This window comes from Mauremys mutica, chromosome 25 (genome assembly GCF_020497125.1).
Source record: "Mauremys mutica isolate MM-2020 ecotype Southern chromosome 25, ASM2049712v1, whole genome shotgun sequence".
Classification (NCBI taxonomy): Eukaryota; Metazoa; Chordata; order Testudines; family Geoemydidae; genus Mauremys; species Mauremys mutica.
Window position 1 is genome coordinate 1,403,439 of NC_059096.1, and position 16,007 is coordinate 1,419,445.

Here is a 16,007-nt window from a genome sequence, read left to right on the forward strand (position 1 = left end):
GATGTGGCCAGCATGTGTGTGGCTCAGGCTTCATTAACTAGTCACCCCGGAGAGCAGATCGCTGGGAGTTTTGCTTTTTTAAACAAACTGAACATTAAAAAAAAAAATCCCCCTAAACACCAATCCAGGAGCTCCTTGGAGTCCCTGGGCCATTCTGCTCCTAGGCCTTGGGGAACGCTCCCCGCTTTGGCAGCGATTCTGGAGAGCTTGAACAGTTCCAGGCCTGGCTAGGGTGGGAGGCAGCTCAGCTGTGCCGTTCACGGGCCCTTTATACAATGAGGAAAGTGTTTACATGTGTTGTAGCAACCCGGCAGTATGTGCATGACCATAAAGGGCACGGATCCAGTGACTCACTGGAAGGGAACTCAGGCTCCAAAATGTAATCAGATAAAAAACACACCTAGTGGAGGAGGGCCGGGGCAAGGCAATCCCAGGGACCTACCAGCACTGGGTCATTTGAAACAGAAAAAACAGAGGTCAAATCCCCGCAATCCGTCTGTCAGCTCCGGGTCTCACAGCTCCCCGAAAAGGACCCAGGTCTCCTGGTGGCTCCCCGAGATCTGCTGGGCAATGTTCCCCGGCCATGGAGGGGCCCTCACACAGTGTTTGCAGCTCAGTTTGCTCCTCCTGGGGGTTCTGTGCAGCAGGGGGCAATGCGGATCTACAGAACAAGGACGGATACTGTCCAGTCGGGTCACCCCATCCAGTACGTGGGCCCCAGGACAGGAAAACCAGATCATTCATGGAACCCTCCTGTGAAGCTTAGCAGAGAACTCCCACTTTCCCTGGGTACCCATCCTCTGTGCTTCCTGCACATGGCAGGGGCTGGGACAGAAGTCCAGTGGGAATACCTGTCCCCCCAGCTGTCCCTGAGCCAGCTGGATTGAGGCATGCTGGAGCACACAGCCGCAATTTGGGAATCACAGTTTGAAGACCCCCAAGTTCAGGGACGTGGAGAGCCAGGGTTTTCGGGACAGGGCCCATCTGAGCAGCTGGACTCACCCGTCACCAGACTTGGTGCGTTTCCCAGTAAAGAACAGTGTGCTTGAAACGCCCGGGGCTAAAACCGGTGGTTCCTGTGAGAGCTGCCGCCCCTGCCGGGGCTCGTGCTCTGCGCATGGAGCAGGATTTGTGTAACAGCCAGCCTGCTCCTCACCGATTCCTGGCTGTTCCTGTGCGCGCCCATTGTCTTTTCACTGCACCCAGACTACGGCTGCATTTGCAGCCACAGTCCCTCCATCAAGGGCCCTGCCACAGCAGATACACCCGTCGCAGGCAGGAGAAAACCCTTCTGCTGGGCAGCTCCCCGCACCCGCCCACGGGCCAAGCAGCTCCTGTGGAGCAGGGAGGAGATCCTTGATGGCCCGCAGGCAGCATTCAGGTGTGGAGACCAGCCAGGGAGCTGAGTCCTCCTCCCTGCCAAGGCTGCTCAGGCACTACCCTCCTGACCCCGTGTGGAGACAGAGCCGTTTTTTTCTTGCATGGCGTACGCAGGGCCTGCTCCAGCCAGCGAAGCCAGGGGAAGGCTCCCTCTCGGCCGGTGGGCTCCCTCAGAGCCCTCGCAGGCCGTGCGGCCACGCTCCGGTCTCTGGCAGGCCCTTCCCTCAGGGCACAGCGTATTCACTCAAACACAGACAGCTCCTCTCTGCCCACCACAGGCTGCAGCTCCGGGAGCTCTGCCCCTCGCCTTGCTCAGTGCTGAGCCGAGGATACGCCCTGCAGCCCCCCACTTCGGGGCCTCCTGCAGCGCGAGCTGGAGCCACTCCTCCAGCTGAGCGCTCTCAGCCCGCCACAGAAAAGGGGGTCAGCCCCCACAGACAGCCCAGGCTGGGCAGACACAGCTCCTGGGGCTCAGTGCCGCGCTCTGCAGACATGCGCCTTTCCCAGAGACCGGGTCCCAGCGTGCAGTGCTCCAAAGAGCAACGCGGCTTTGTCTGCTGCGAGCTGCACTGGCCCGTCTGTAGCACGGAGGCGGGTGGGTGCAAGCTGCTGCATTTTACACCAAGAGAGAGCCATGGAGAGCAGCAGCCCCCTCCGCTCCCACGATGGAAGGGGGTAGGGGACAGCTCATGTGACGGAGCTGGAGGCTTTGAACAGGCCTCTGCTTTGTGCACAAACCCTCTGGAGTCAACAAGGGCTGATAAGTATCTGAGCCTGCAGGATATGGCCCCTTTCCAGCACCGCCGGGCCAGGCCGAGATGGGGAATGCCTTTGTTCTTGCTGATGGTGTTGACTCAGAGGGAAGGAAGTAGCTGGAGTTCCTGCAGTTCAGGGTCCGGGGGAGATGAGGGATTGCTTGGGCAGGTGCTGTTGTGGAGAGGATGAGCAGTCTTCACGGGGGCTGTGGACTTGCGCTGGGCGGTTGTGATCCCCTGGGACGACGTCGGTGGTTTGGTTCTATGGTTGCTAATCATAGTAGCAAAGCAGATGTTGGCTTCTCCAGAATGCAGCACAGCAAAGATTCCTAGTGCACGGCTCTCTACTCCAAAGAGCCCCAGGAACCAAGCCTGTCGGCCCCTCCTGCAAGCTGCAAACCTTTCCTTTGCGCCAGCTATTCCAGATTCCAGAGCCAGTTGCTGCATGGAAGCACACACAGTTGCATTGTTAGTAGCTGTGAGACGGGAGGGGATTTGGGGCAGATGCCGTCACTTCCCTCAAGAGCGAGAGTTTTCTTGGGTTCAAAACACGGGGAGGAGTGGGCAGGACGTTCTGCATTGGCCCTGGGTGAAACTGGACTGACCTGGCGGGAAGCTGGATCAACTGAATCCGCCACTTCTCCCTTAGGGGCAAGCGGAGAGGAACGGAGGGGAAACCACGCTGGCATTGGGCTCATCAGCTCTGCTGCTGTGCGGCGTGTCCTGTCCTTCGTCGGTGTGCGGCTGTGCTGGGGAAGGGCCGTGCACTGGTGGTGACAGTCATGTCACTGCTGCCTGGAACAGCCGGGACGATCGTGCCACCAGCTGTACCGTGGGGCTGCCGTGAGCACGTAACAGGGACTCCCTCCCCTCCGGCGCTGGAGGGACGGGAACGTCCTGGGCCCAGGGGCATTTTTGTCAGACCTGCTCCTACTGGCTGCCTGGACAGCAGGGCAGTTTTGGAGCCGATGGCTGTTCCTTCGGGTCCCGGGCCGAACAGGCAAGCAGCCTGACAGGGCCTTGCCACCTGCGTCGCTCATTAGCCTGGGGCTGGGCTGGTTCAGCAGCTCTGGGCACCAGGCAGTACCCAGACCTCACCAGTGAGCTGGTGGCCTGGACATGTGGCCTTCAGCTTCCCAGAACACTGCGGCCCATGTGGGACTGAGGGAGCCCGGCTGCCAGGAGCAGCAGGCAGGCTTTGTTATTCATTTCAGACCTTTTCCAAGTGAACCTAAGCCTGGACTGGCACCCTGGGAATGGCCATGCTGACTTCGCTAGGCCCCACTCGCTCCCAGAGCTGGGAACAGACCCAGGAGTCCTGGCATCCAGTCCCTGTTATTCTAACCATGGGTCCCCACTCGCTCCCAGAGCTGGGAACAGACCCAGGAGTCCTGGCATCCAGTCCCTCTTATTCTAACCATGGGTCCCCACTCGCTCCCAGAGCTGGGAACAGACCCAGGAGTCCTGGCATCCAGTCCCTGTTATTCTAACCATGGGTCCCCACTCACTCCCAGAGCTGGGAACAGACCCAGGAGTCCTGGCATCCAGTCCCTGTTATTCTAACCATGGGTCCCCACTCGCTCCCAGAGCTGGGAACAGACCCAGGAGTCCTGGCATCCAGTCCCTCTTATTCTAACCATGGGTCCCCACTCGCTCCCAGAGCTGGGAACAGACCCAGGAGTCCTGGCATCCAGTCCCTCTTATTCTAACCATGGGTCCCCACTCACTCCCAGAGCTGGGAACAGACCCAGGAGTCCTGGCATCCAGTCCCTCTTATTCTAACCATGGGTCCCCACTCGCTCCCAGAGCTGGGAACAGACCCAGGAGTCCTGGCATCCAGTCCCTCTTATTCTAACCATGGGTCCCCACTCTCCTCCCAGAGCTGGGAACAGACCCAGGAGTCCTGGCATCCAGTCCCTGTTATTCTAACCATGGGTCCCCACTCGCTCCCAGAGCTGGGAACAGACCCAGGAGTCCTGGCATCCAGTCCCTCTTATTCTAACCATGGGTCCCCACTCGCTCCCAGAGCTGGGAACAGACCCAGGAGTCCTGGCATCCAGTCCCTCTTATTCTAACCATGGGTCCCCACTCACTCCCAGAGCTGGGAACAGACCCAGGAGTCCTGGCATCCAGTCCCTCTTATTCTAACCATGGGTCCCCACTCGCTCCCAGAGCTGGGAACAGACCCAGGAGTCCTGGCATCCAGTCCCTCTTATTCTAACCATGGGTCCCCACTCTCCTCCCAGAGCTGGGAACAGACCCAGGAGTCCTGGCATCCAGTCCCTGTTATTCTAACCATGGGTCCCCACTCGCTCCCAGAGCTGGGAACAGACCCAGGAGTCCTGGCATCCAGTCCCTCTTATTCTAACCATGGGTCCCCACTCGCTCCCAGAGCTGGGAACAGACCCAGGAGTCCTGGCATCCAGTCCCTGTTATTCTAACCATGGGTCCCCACTCGCTCCCAGAGCTGGGAACAGACCCAGGAGTCCTGGCATCCAGTCCCTGTTATTCTAACCATGGGTCCCCACTCGCTCCCAGAGCTGGGAACAGACCCAGGAGTCCTGGCATCCAGTCCCTCTTATTCTAACCATGGGTCCCCACTCGCTCCCAGAGCTGGGAACAGACCCAGGAGTCCTGGCATCCAGTCCCTGTTATTCTAACCATGGGTCCCCACTCACTCCCAGAGCTGGGAACAGACCCAGGAGTCCTGGCATCCAGTCCCTGTTATTCTAACCATGGGTCCCCACTCGCTCCCAGAGCTGGGAACAGACCCAGGAGTCCTGGCATCCAGTCCCTGTTATTCTAACCATGGGTCCCCACTCACTCCCAGAGCTGGGAACAGACCCAGGAGTCCTGGCATCCAGTCCCTGTTATTCTAACCATGGGTCCCCACTCACTCCCAGAGCTGGGAACAGACCCAGGAGTCCTGGCATCCAGTCCCTGTTATTCTAACCATGGGTCCCCACTCGCTCCCAGAGCTGGGAACAGACCCAGGAGTCCTGGCATCCAGTCCCTGTTATTCTAACCATGGGTCCCCACTCGCTCCCAGAGCTGGGAACAGACCCAGGAGTCCTGGCATCCAGTCCCTCTTATTCTAACCATGGGTCCCCACTCGCTCCCAGAGCTGGGAACAGACCCAGGAGTCCTGGCATCCAGTCCCTCTTATTCTAACCATGGGTCCCCACTCGCTCCCAGAGCTGGCAACAGACCCAGGAGTCCTGGCATCCAGTCCCTCTTATTCTAACCATGGGTCCCCACTCGCTCCCAGAGCTGGGAACAGACCCAGGAGTCCTGGCATCCAGTCCCTCTTATTCTAACCATGGGTCCCCACTCGCTCCCAGAGCTGGGAACAGACCCAGGAGTCCTGGCATCCAGTCCCTGTTATTCTAACCATGGGTCCCCACTCGCTCCCAGAGCTGGGAACAGACCCAGGAGTCCTGGCATCCAGTCCCTCTTATTCTAACCATGGGTCCCCACTCGCTCCCAGAGCTGGGAACAGACCCAGGAGTCCTGGCATCCAGTCCCTCTTATTCTAACCATGGGTCCCCACTCGCTCCCAGAGCTGGGAACAGACCCAGGAGTCCTGGCATCCAGTCCCTGTTATTCTAACCATGGGTCCCCACTCGCTCCCAGAGCTGGGAACAGACCCAGGAGTCCTGGCATCCAGTCCCTCTTATTCTAACCATGGGTCCCCACTCGCTCCCAGAGCTGGGAACAGACCCAGGAGTCCTGGCATCCAGTCCCTGTTATTCTAACCATGGGTCCCCACTCACTCCCAGAGCTGGGAACAGACCCAGGAGTCCTGGCATCCAGTCCCTGTTATTCTAACCATGGGTCCCCACTCGCTCCCAGAGCTGGGAACAGACCCAGGAGTCCTGGCATCCAGTCCCTCTTATTCTAACCATGGGTCCCCACTCGCTCCCAGAGCTGGGAACAGACCCAGGAGTCCTGGCATCCAGTCCCTGTTATTCTAACCATGGGTCCCCACTCGCTCCCAGAGCTGGGAACAGACCCAGGAGTCCTGGCATCCAGTCCCTGTTATTCTAACCATGGGTCCCCACTCACTCCCAGAGCTGGGAACAGACCCAGGAGTCCTGGCATCCAGTCCCTGTTATTCTAACCATGGGTCCCCACTCACTCCCAGAGCTGGGAACAGACCCAGGAGTCCTGGCATCCAGTCCCTGTTATTCTAACCATGGGTCCCCACTCGCTCCCAGAGCTGGGAACAGACCCAGGAGTCCTGGCATCCAGTCCCTGTTATTCTAACCATGGGTCCCCACTCGCTCCCAGAGCTGGGAACAGACCCAGGAGTCCTGGCATCCAGTCCCTCTTATTCTAACCATGGGTCCCCACTCGCTCCCAGAGCTGGGAACAGACCCAGGAGTCCTGGCATCCAGTCCCTCTTATTCTAACCATGGGTCCCCACTCTCCTCCCAGAGCTGGGAACAGACCCAGGAGTCCTGGCATCCAGTCCCTGTTATTCTAACCATGGGTCCCCACTCTCCTCCCAGAGCTGGGAACAGACCCAGGAGTCCTGGCATCCAGTCCCTGTTATTCTAACCATGGGTCCCCACTCGCTCCCAGAGCTGGGAACAGACCCAGGAGTCCTGGCATCCAGTCCCTGTTATTCTAACCATGGGTCCCCACTCGCTCCCAGAGCTGGGAACAGACCCAGGAGTCCTGGCATCCAGTCCCTGTTATTCTAACCATGGGTCCCCACTCGCTCCCAGAGCTGGGAACAGACCCAGGAGTCCTGGCATCCAGTCCCTGTTATTCTAACCATGGGTCCCCACTCGCTCCCAGAGCTGGGAACAGACCCAGGAGTCCTGGCATCCAGTCCCTGTTATTCTAACCATGGGTCCCCACTCACTCCCAGAGCTGGGAACAGACCCAGGAGTCCTGGTGCCCAGACCACCCCCTCCCTGCTTTAACCTGGATGCAGAACTGCTTTCAAAATGAACTTGTGAAACGGAGGCTTTTCCAGGTCTCTTCACCACCTGGTTCATGAAAGACAAAAGCTGAGCCATCTCCACCTGCTGCTGCCTGGCTGCCCATGGCTTGGGTCTCTCGGAGAGCTCCCACTTCCTGCTTTATGGACTTTCACAGGTTTCTGATTGGAGGTCAAGTGGGCAGATCCTTGGCCAGGCGAGTGCTGCGGGATCAGGCCTAGCTTAGCTGGGATGTTGCTTGTTTCCAGGGCGGTGCATGCAGGGTCAGTGCCTGTTGTCCTCGGCCTAGCGGCTGTTGGCTTGGTGTGGCTGGCTGGGCCATGGCGCCGTGGGAGAGGCAGCTCCTGAGGCATGCCCAGGGGCCGACGGAGCCCTGCCTAGCTCTCCTATCAAACCCATTCACTGCTCTTGCTGGCTTCCTGGTGGTTGGCTCATCCCAGAAGCTCCACGCCTCCCCCTCCCAGCTCCTGAGCTTAAAACCCCTCGAGTAATAAATCCCTGAGCTGCAGGCTGTGGCCCGGCAGCTGTGACGCTTCATACAGTGCAGGGCTATTTCCAGCCTGGGCCGGGAACACAGAGCGGATTCATCGCACGCGATGTGCTGCTCAGCTGAAAACCAATCTCATGCCAGCCTGTTCTCCCTCCCGCCCACGTGTTTCCCTCTGCGAGGGGACTGCAGCCCTGGCTCTCCTGAATGAGTCTCGCTCTGCTCCCTGGGGCACTGAGGACTCCAGGGTCTGTCCCAGGCTCTGAATCCCCAGGGAGGAGGGTCGAGGCAGAGGGAGAATCAGTGGGGCAGGGGGGAAAAAGCCACCATGATAAAACATTCCTAAAGGGGAAAGAGTTTAAATGCTGGGGGTTCGCACTGAATTGGAGGGGAAAGTGCCCAGGGCAATGCAGCCACTGACTGGCCCTGGGAGCCGAGCCGAGCCACTGGGCCTGTGCTAGCGGGAGGGACGCCGGGGCCAAATCCAACCTGAGTGGCAGGGATCACAAGGCCACCCCAGCTCAGAGCCCCTCCTCCTGCCGGGAGGGGCAGATCCGGCTGCAGCTCTCTGCGCCCCGGGAGAAGGTGATTGCGGAGGTGATACCAACACGTGCTCGGCAGGAGCAGGGCTGGCTGGGCGTAGCAGCACAGGCTGCGTTTCAGGCCGGGCTGCATTCTGGCCCCATGGGGAGAAGCGATTGGGGGGAATATGGAGCATCAGATGGGGAAGAGCAGGGCCCCTGGTTTCTGAGCCTCTAGGGGTCACGTCTCCCACCTCCCCATGCCAGCCGTGAGGGTTAAAAACGTCTGGAGAGTCTCCTAATCACCTGACTCCAGGAGCTGGGGCTGGAACCATCAAACATCCCAAGACTCACGGCAAGGTTGTGAGAGCTGGCAGCACTGAGCTGGGGCAGCAGTGCCCCGAGCCCCCCGCCGGTGCCTCGTGCTGCCCTGGGCCGAGTACAGGGGGCTGAGAACTCTGATCTGAGCACATTTCACACCTGCTTTGCACCGGGGGAAGGCGCCAGGGTGGGCAGAGTCAGCCCTGCGGGGAGGGGAAAGCCCCCGCTAAATGCCACAGCGGGAGGGCTTCTCCTCCCCCCACCCCCCCGCACTAGCAGCCCCGGCCCCACCCTTGCCCTAACCCTGGTGGCTTGTTGTGCAGGGCCATTGGAGCAGGGGGAAAGAATGTGAAACCAGGGCCTGAGGCTAATTGTGCTTGGCCGGGAGAACAACAATAGGAAAGTTCTGATTGTCTAAAAAGATGTTGACAGAGCCTATGGCGGGGCAGGAGCCAGGGGAGCCATTCCGGCCTCTGGCAAACAAAGGCAGGATGGCCACGCTCCAGGGTACATGGTGAAAATGAGGTAATGCCCCTGGCCGGCCCAGGAGGCCAGGGGACGGCCCTGGGACCCCGGCCAGGCCCACAGCCCTGGAGGGGAACCGGCCAGGCAGAACAGGGCCTGGGGGAGCATGTGAGGCAGGGGCCTATCAGGCCGGCCAGGCTACGGTAAACCAGGGGAGACGGTCAGGTGCTGCTTGTCCCGTCTCTGCACCCACACCCCACGCCCGGCGCTGGATGCGAAGGTCCATCTGCAGGGTAAGAAGCTACACCCCACACGCTGGCTGCCTGGCCCCTGCAGGCAGCTTAATACACGCCATGCAGAGAGCAGAGAGCCTGTCTGTCCTGGGCATGGTGCTCGGACCCGGCTGAGGGGGGTGCGGGGGAGCCATCCCATCTTTGTTTCGGCCAGAATCGACCAAAAAGCTCTTTGAAGCAACCCGTGCTTGACCAGTTCCCTGCTTGAGAACAGGCTAGGCTGGGTTGTTTTTGTCATGAATTTTGGGTGTATTCAGGCTGCGAACAGACATGGGGCAGGTTGGTTGGGCAGCCCAAAAGAGAAAAAGGCTGGGGGGACCCGAAGCCCGAACTCCTGGGTCCTATTCCTGGCACTGCCGCTTGCCTGCTGAGGGACCCTGGGTAAGTCACGCTGGGATTCCATGCCTCAGTTTCCCCAGGGAGATGAGGAAGCTCACCCACTTCACAGGTGTATCAGTGTGACGCAGGAGGGAGTGGGGTGGATTGACCTGGGAATGTCTCTAGTTTTACTGGGACTGTCTGCATGGGGGATGGGAGAGCAGGGGGTGACTCTGGTGAGGGACGGTACCTGGGCCAGGAAGGGGGTGGGGCCAGGTGACACCTTTGCCAGAGGAGCTGGACAAAGGGAGAGGGGGAGAGAAGGAGGGGGAGAGCCGGCTGGAGGGGTTTTGGTTTCAGTTTGGGGCTGGCTGGGAAGAGGCAGGAACCCCAAGTCTGGGGTCTAAGCCCCTTGCCCCCCAGAGGGACCTGGCTGGGGGTCCTGGTTGTACCTACAAGCCCTGCCTGGGACTGTGTTCCTGTCGGCTAATAAACCTTCTGTTCTCCTGGCTGGCTGAGTCCCGGGGAATCGCAGGAAGTCCGGGGTGCAGGGCCCTGACTCCCCCCCATGCCGCCGTGACAATTAGCCCCTCAGTATGCATGGCCCTTTCCCAGAGGATGGGAAGGTCACAGGGCTGGTTTGCCCTTAAGCATGTTTTGGGGTTACAAATCGGTCACGGTCTCCCAGCGCCTGTCCGCTCGCTGCCGGGTGTAACTAGAACCCCGTCTGGGGGAAGCAGGAGTTAATTCTGGCCAGGGAACACAGAGCAGGGGGCTCCTCAATAAAAAGGGGACTAATTAGGGATAGACCGACTCCAGCCGCCTTCCCCTCGGCCAACCAGCTAAGCACAGGCCCCACTGAACAGATGAAGAAACCGAGGCACAGAGGGGGAAGTGATTTGCCCAGGGTCATGCAGGAAGCCAGTGGCAGGGCTGAGGAAAGAACCCAGGAGTCCTGGCTCCCAGTCACCCCTATTCTAAACCCCACTCCCCTCCCAGAGCTGGGAATAGAACCCAGGAGTCCTGGCCCCCAATCTCCTTTCTAACCTCCCTGGACAACACACGGCTCGTGGGCCTTTGCTGTTACGGCTGCGGATTTCCTGCCATGTGCGGCACGCTCACCTGCCCATGCTGGGGCATTGGCTGCCGGGGACGGGGACACATGCTGAAGGCCCTGCCCCATGCCAAGGGGCACCCCCTCAGCGCCCCACCGCTGCTCTGTGCTGTTGGGATGCCCCTCGCCACGCACCAGGGGGCGCTTGGACTCTTTCTCTGTAACTCCAAACAAGCCCCACGGAAGGCAGCTGTCTCGGGCTGTGCTGGGAGGCCGGGCACAGATCACTTCTCTCCGGGAAGTGGGGAAAGCTCCCTGGCTCACGTCCCCTTCCCCCACAAGCCCCGGGGCCAGTGCCCAAGGGGAAGGGCTCCCGTGTGTCGGCAGAACGCAAGCCTTGGGGGGCAGGAGCCCCTCCGCTCCCAGCCCAGCTGCCGCAGGCCCGAGGCCAGACGCGGGGCTTTCCCACGCTCAGAGTAGCGGCCTCGCCCCAGGGGCAAGCCCAGCAGGTGCCCTCGCTGACAGCTCATGGGTGATTTCTAGGGGGACCTGAATTCCTGTGCTCCCAGGGGAGCTGCTCTCAGTGGTCAGCCAGTGAGTCGCTGCTGTGCGAGCGCTGGGAAATCGAGCGAGGTCTCTGCCCCTTCCCAGGGAGGGGGCCGGTGCTGGCACGCTCTGTTCAGCGTGGCTCTGGGGAATGCACAGACACCGCCCCCAGCGGCGTGGGGCAGGGATGTTACTTCACCAGCAGCCTCGGGAGGAATCTGCTTGGGAGGTAGTTTCCCCAGCAGTACAAGGGAACAAGCAAGAGGCTGGGTGTGGGCCGGCCACGGGGAGGGAATGGGACAGGGCGAAAGGCAGGCAGGGGACAAATAACTAGCAGAAACACCCTTTCCTCCGGGGCAGCTCCCACACACCAAGGCAACAAGGCCATGGGTGTTTTATCTTGTTTCTTCTGCATGGAGCGTCTCTTGCTCTGCAGAACGAGCCAGAAACCCGGGTGGGCGGCTCCGGCAGAGGGGACAAGACGCCAGCTCTGCTCCCCGGCTGCTGCCTGGCTCTGTTTGCAGTGTGCATGGCCCCTCAGTCTGGGCTGCGGAGATTAGATGCCAGCCTTGTAGCCGGGGTGAGAGGCAAACATGGGAACTTTGTGGTGTGTCTTTTGCTCTGTGCACAACAAAAAACCACCAGGGCGTGGCCGAGTGCAAATAACTCTGTGCAGACCCAGCACTGCTGTCCTGGCTGGGTTGTAAGAGAGACAACGTGGTGAGTGCCACAAGAGGGATCACAAGCTATTTAAAGGGATACGACCCAATTCCGATACATTACTGTTGGCACGGGCTGGAATCAGTCAGACCCCTAGTTCGTCTCTGAGGCCGGTGTAAATCAGGAGTGGCTGCCCTGGCATCAGGGAGGCTGTCCGGGAGGGAGTGAGTGAGAGGGGAGGGTTTGTGCCTTGAGTTGTGTGACTGTAGTGAACCCTGTGCTGTGAAAAGCCAGGATCGGTGCCGAATGCAGATACCAGCAGTGCACAGGATGCCCCAGCGGGGAACGGGGAGAGTCCCCAGACTGCTCAGCAGGGAGCTCAGGGCTGCGCGGAGGGAGGGAGCCAGCCTGGGGAGATGAGCCCGAGGGCTGGAGGGGAGGGCTGGGATGAAGAGGATGCTAGTGAAGGGCTTGGAGGATTGGGGAGGGGGCAGCCAGGACAGAGGGGACAGAGCCCCCATTGCAGCACCTGCAGGTCTCTCCTCTGCAGTTAAAGGCATGGGTGGGTTTGCCACCCAGGCCGGAGTGTGCAGGGCGGATAAGGCTGAGCTTGAATTTAGCAAGGGCCCCGAGCTGCTGTGGACGAGAGCAGAGTAATTTACCGGGGGGGGGGGGAGTGTGCAAAGGGGGGGAGGATTCCAAGCCGGGGGTCGGCCACTGATGGCCGGATTTGTCCCCAAGGTCAGACTAGCCGTGAATCTGAGACCTCGTAAGTGCAATTAGCTGGGCAGCGTCTCCGAGAGCTGCTCAGCCCAGGTTCGATGGCTGGGAGCCGCGGGGGCAGTGTGGGCCCAGGGGCAAGCCTGAGGCTGGGGGTAGCCTGAGGAGTTTGTGGTCTGTTCCAGGCTGGGGTCAATACCAAGGGTCAGAGTCCAAGTCAGGAGGCGAAGCCCAAAACAAGCCGAGGTCCAGCCAGGAGTTCAAGAGCATGAGACAGGACCAGCCCTGGCAGCACCAGGAAATTCACCACGCTGTGGCCCAGACAGTTCCTGGACTGCCCCTTGGGTTTATATAGGGCAGAGAACCAATCAGGAGCCATGGGGCTGCTGCCTGACAACCCCCCGAGGCAGAACGTCCCAGGGGCTGTGTCCACAGAGGGTCGTGGGAAGTGGGGTGCAAGCTGCTTACAGCTGCTGCAGGGTGGCTGCCTGGCATGTAGCTCTGCAGGGCTGGGTCCTTACAGTGCACGTGTCTTACTGATTCCATCTCTTCGTTTTCAGGATGAAGTGAAGCTCCCAGCCAAGCTGAGTATCAGCAAGTCTTTGAAGGAGACAGAGAAGGAAGAGAAGGAAGAGGAGGGCGCGGAGGTGCCCGCGGACGAGGACCATGCAGATGAGGACCGCATCCAGCTCTCCTCAGATGAGGAGGTGGAGGTTGAAGAGATCATCGAGGAGTCCCGGGCAGAGCGGATCAAGAGAAGTGGCATGAAGAGGGTGGACGACTTCAAAAAGGCTTTCTCCAAGGAGAAGATGGAGAAGACCAAGCTAAAGACCAAGGAGAATTTGGAGAAGACCAAACACAACTTAGAGAAGACCCGGCACAACCTGGAGAAGAGGATGAACAAGCTGGGCACCAAGATCGTAACCACTGAGAGGAGGGAGAAGATGAAAACCTCTCGGGACAAGCTGAAGAAATCCTTCACTCCTGACCACCCCGTCTACGCCAGGTCCAAGACGGCAGTCTACAAGGTGCCACCCTTCACCTTCTATGTCAAGAAGATCAGAGAGGGCGAGGTGGAGGTGAAAGCCACAGAGATGGTGGAGGTGGGAGGAGAAGAGGCCGAGAACACGGAGCTGCTGAGAGAGGAGAGCCCTGAGATGCACACGCTGCTGGAGATCACGGAGGAGTCGGACGCAGTGCTGGTGGACAAGAGCGACAGTGAGTAGGACGGGCGGTGGCACGCGATGAACGGCTGAACATGTAACCTTTCACACTGCAAGATCTCTCTTTGCCCCACGCATCCTGGGAAACGTGTACCCGATGTATCATTATTCCTCTGGACGTCCAAGCCGATCCCCCACTGTCCCGGACGAGGTGTCGTTTATATTTTAGTTTTAGCACACAGAGGAGTTAGGAATACAGGACGGTTTTTCTTACACTCGTCGTGGAGACCATTCCTGCTAGTGGCCCTGTGAGAGCTTGCTAGCCGCCAGGGACTCAGCTGGGAGCGTGCTAAAACCAAGATAACTGCTGTACACCTGGGAAGATCCCTCTTTGCAGCTCTCTGAGACCTGATGTCTAGAATGCTTTCTGCCTGGCAACCTGCCCAGCGCTGGAGATCCCCCAGTTTGTTTGTCAGCCCGAGCAGCCATCCCCACAGGCAGCCGGAAGGGAATGCAGGAGCCCAGCTGGCTAGTAGCAGCAGAGAGACATTTCCCACCCCCGCCCGTATGCCAGCTCCTGGGGCCATGTGGTCTGGAAGGTCTCCAGTGGAAGGTGGATCTCTGACGCGTCTTAGCATGTGGCGAGGGAAGGGTAAAGCTGATCCCATTGGTGGGCAGAGCACGCGTGAGGATGGGCAATGCCACGTCGGGCCGGGAGGGGCTCCCTGACACTTCCTGACCCCAGAGGGCTGAAACAGCTAACGGGCTGTTCTGGAGAAGCCAGTATTGTGCACCACTTGGCTACCACGGGCACCACATTGCCTGGGTGGCAGCGAGATCCCCTGGCAATGCGGGTATCCTACACACACACACAGGACCCTGCCACTGCTGCCCGTTACACCGCGGCCACTCCAGGCCTTCCTGGGACTGACCCAGAGTCATGGAGAGCTCAGCATGTGCCGCACGCTCCTGTGTGTGTCTGCAGTGCCCGGAGCGGTAACCGTCTGCCTGCTGGAGCCCAGAACCGCTCTGCTCCAGCGGGCTCACGGTCACCTGCAGGGAGCTGCGTGGAGTCGGGTGTCCCACCCCGTCACCGAGCCCCGTACCATGTGGCATCAGCAGGCCGGGAGGTGCACGTTCACTGGCCGGGGGAGGGTGCAGGTGGGGGGTGCAGGACGTGAGATGCACGCTCACAGGGGTGCAGGCCGGGGTGTTGGAGGGCCCAGCAGGCCGGGAGGTGCACGCTCACTGGCCGGGGGAGGGTGCAGGTGGGGGGTGCAGGACGTGAGATGCACGCTCACAGGGGTGCAGGCCGGGGTGCTGGAGGGCCCAGCAGGCCGGGAGGTGCACACTCACTGGCCGGCGGACGGCCCAGGGTGCTGGAAGGCCCCAGGGGCGGTTGTGACTCATTTCCAGGAGGGCTAGAGGATGTACTGATGCCACAGAAAGGGGACAGAGCCAGGAGGGCTCTTGGCCAGCCAGAGAGCAGTCTTGACATGGGTCTGTGGGCCCGATCCTGAGCAGCTGAGTCTCTGCAGGGGGTCCCGGCACGACGCAGGCTCAGGGCCCTGCACATCCCCCCAGGCTCCCCGCTTGCTGCCATTCTCGCTTGCCTAGCTGGTGACAGATGCCCGGCGCAGTTCTAGGATGGGGCACTGCTGCTTGAGCGCCAGCTTTCCTAACCACACGCACCGCACTGCTTAGCAGGCTCCCGGCAGACCGGAGCGAGGGCCGCGTGTGCTGAGACACAGTGTGTCTCCTGGCCAGCTGAGGTCGGCTTTGGGGCTGGCAATTCCCAACCCCCACCCCTTTGCAGCCCCCCAGGTGGCAGGGGACACGGGGAGGTTCGGCTTGTGTTCATCCTTCCCCTAGTTCATACCCGCTGGGCACAGCCCAGCCCCTGGCGCCTGCGGCCGCCGTCCTCACTGCCAGGTGACACACGGGAGAACAGAGGTTTGTTGTTAACGTAGCCACAATATATAAACTTGCTTCTTTGTTAAGAGCATTTTCTTTCTTATTGCCCGTCCCACTCCCACCCCAGGGTCCTTCCCCTGCAGCAGAGCTCCCGGCCTGCCCAGGCCAAAGTGGGCATGGCCCCAGCGGCTGGGCTCTGTGCCAGGCTCCCTGGTGGGTTCTGTCTAAGCAGCAAGGAGGCGTCTCCGGACCCCTGTGCTGCCCCCAGGGATGGGCAGGAAGAGATGGGGTTGGATGGGCCTTTGCCATGCTCTGCCCTTCCCTGCCAACCCCACGATGGCACCACCACTGTGGGGGGATGCCAGGCCCCAGGCAGTGGCGGTCCCTGGGGGGCAGGGGAGCCTTGCTTGCCTTCGGTTGGGATCTGTGCTCACTGTTCGCCCCGGGCACCCCGCACAGCA

General features: G+C 60.4%; 1 protein-coding gene across 1 annotated transcript in view; it reads left to right on the forward strand.

Moving 5' to 3' along the window:
- The window catches only part of CAVIN1 (caveolae associated protein 1), a 31,299-nt gene extending 16,464 nt beyond the window's left edge, over window positions 1-14,835 (forward strand). Inside the window, exon 2 of the mRNA XM_044999609.1 lies at window positions 13,030-14,835. Coding sequence (XP_044855544.1) covers window positions 13,030-13,695 — 666 coding nt within the window. The 3' untranslated portion in view covers window positions 13,696-14,835. The remainder of the gene's footprint in view (window positions 1-13,029) is intronic.
- The last annotated feature ends 1,172 nt before the right edge of the window (window positions 14,836-16,007 follow it).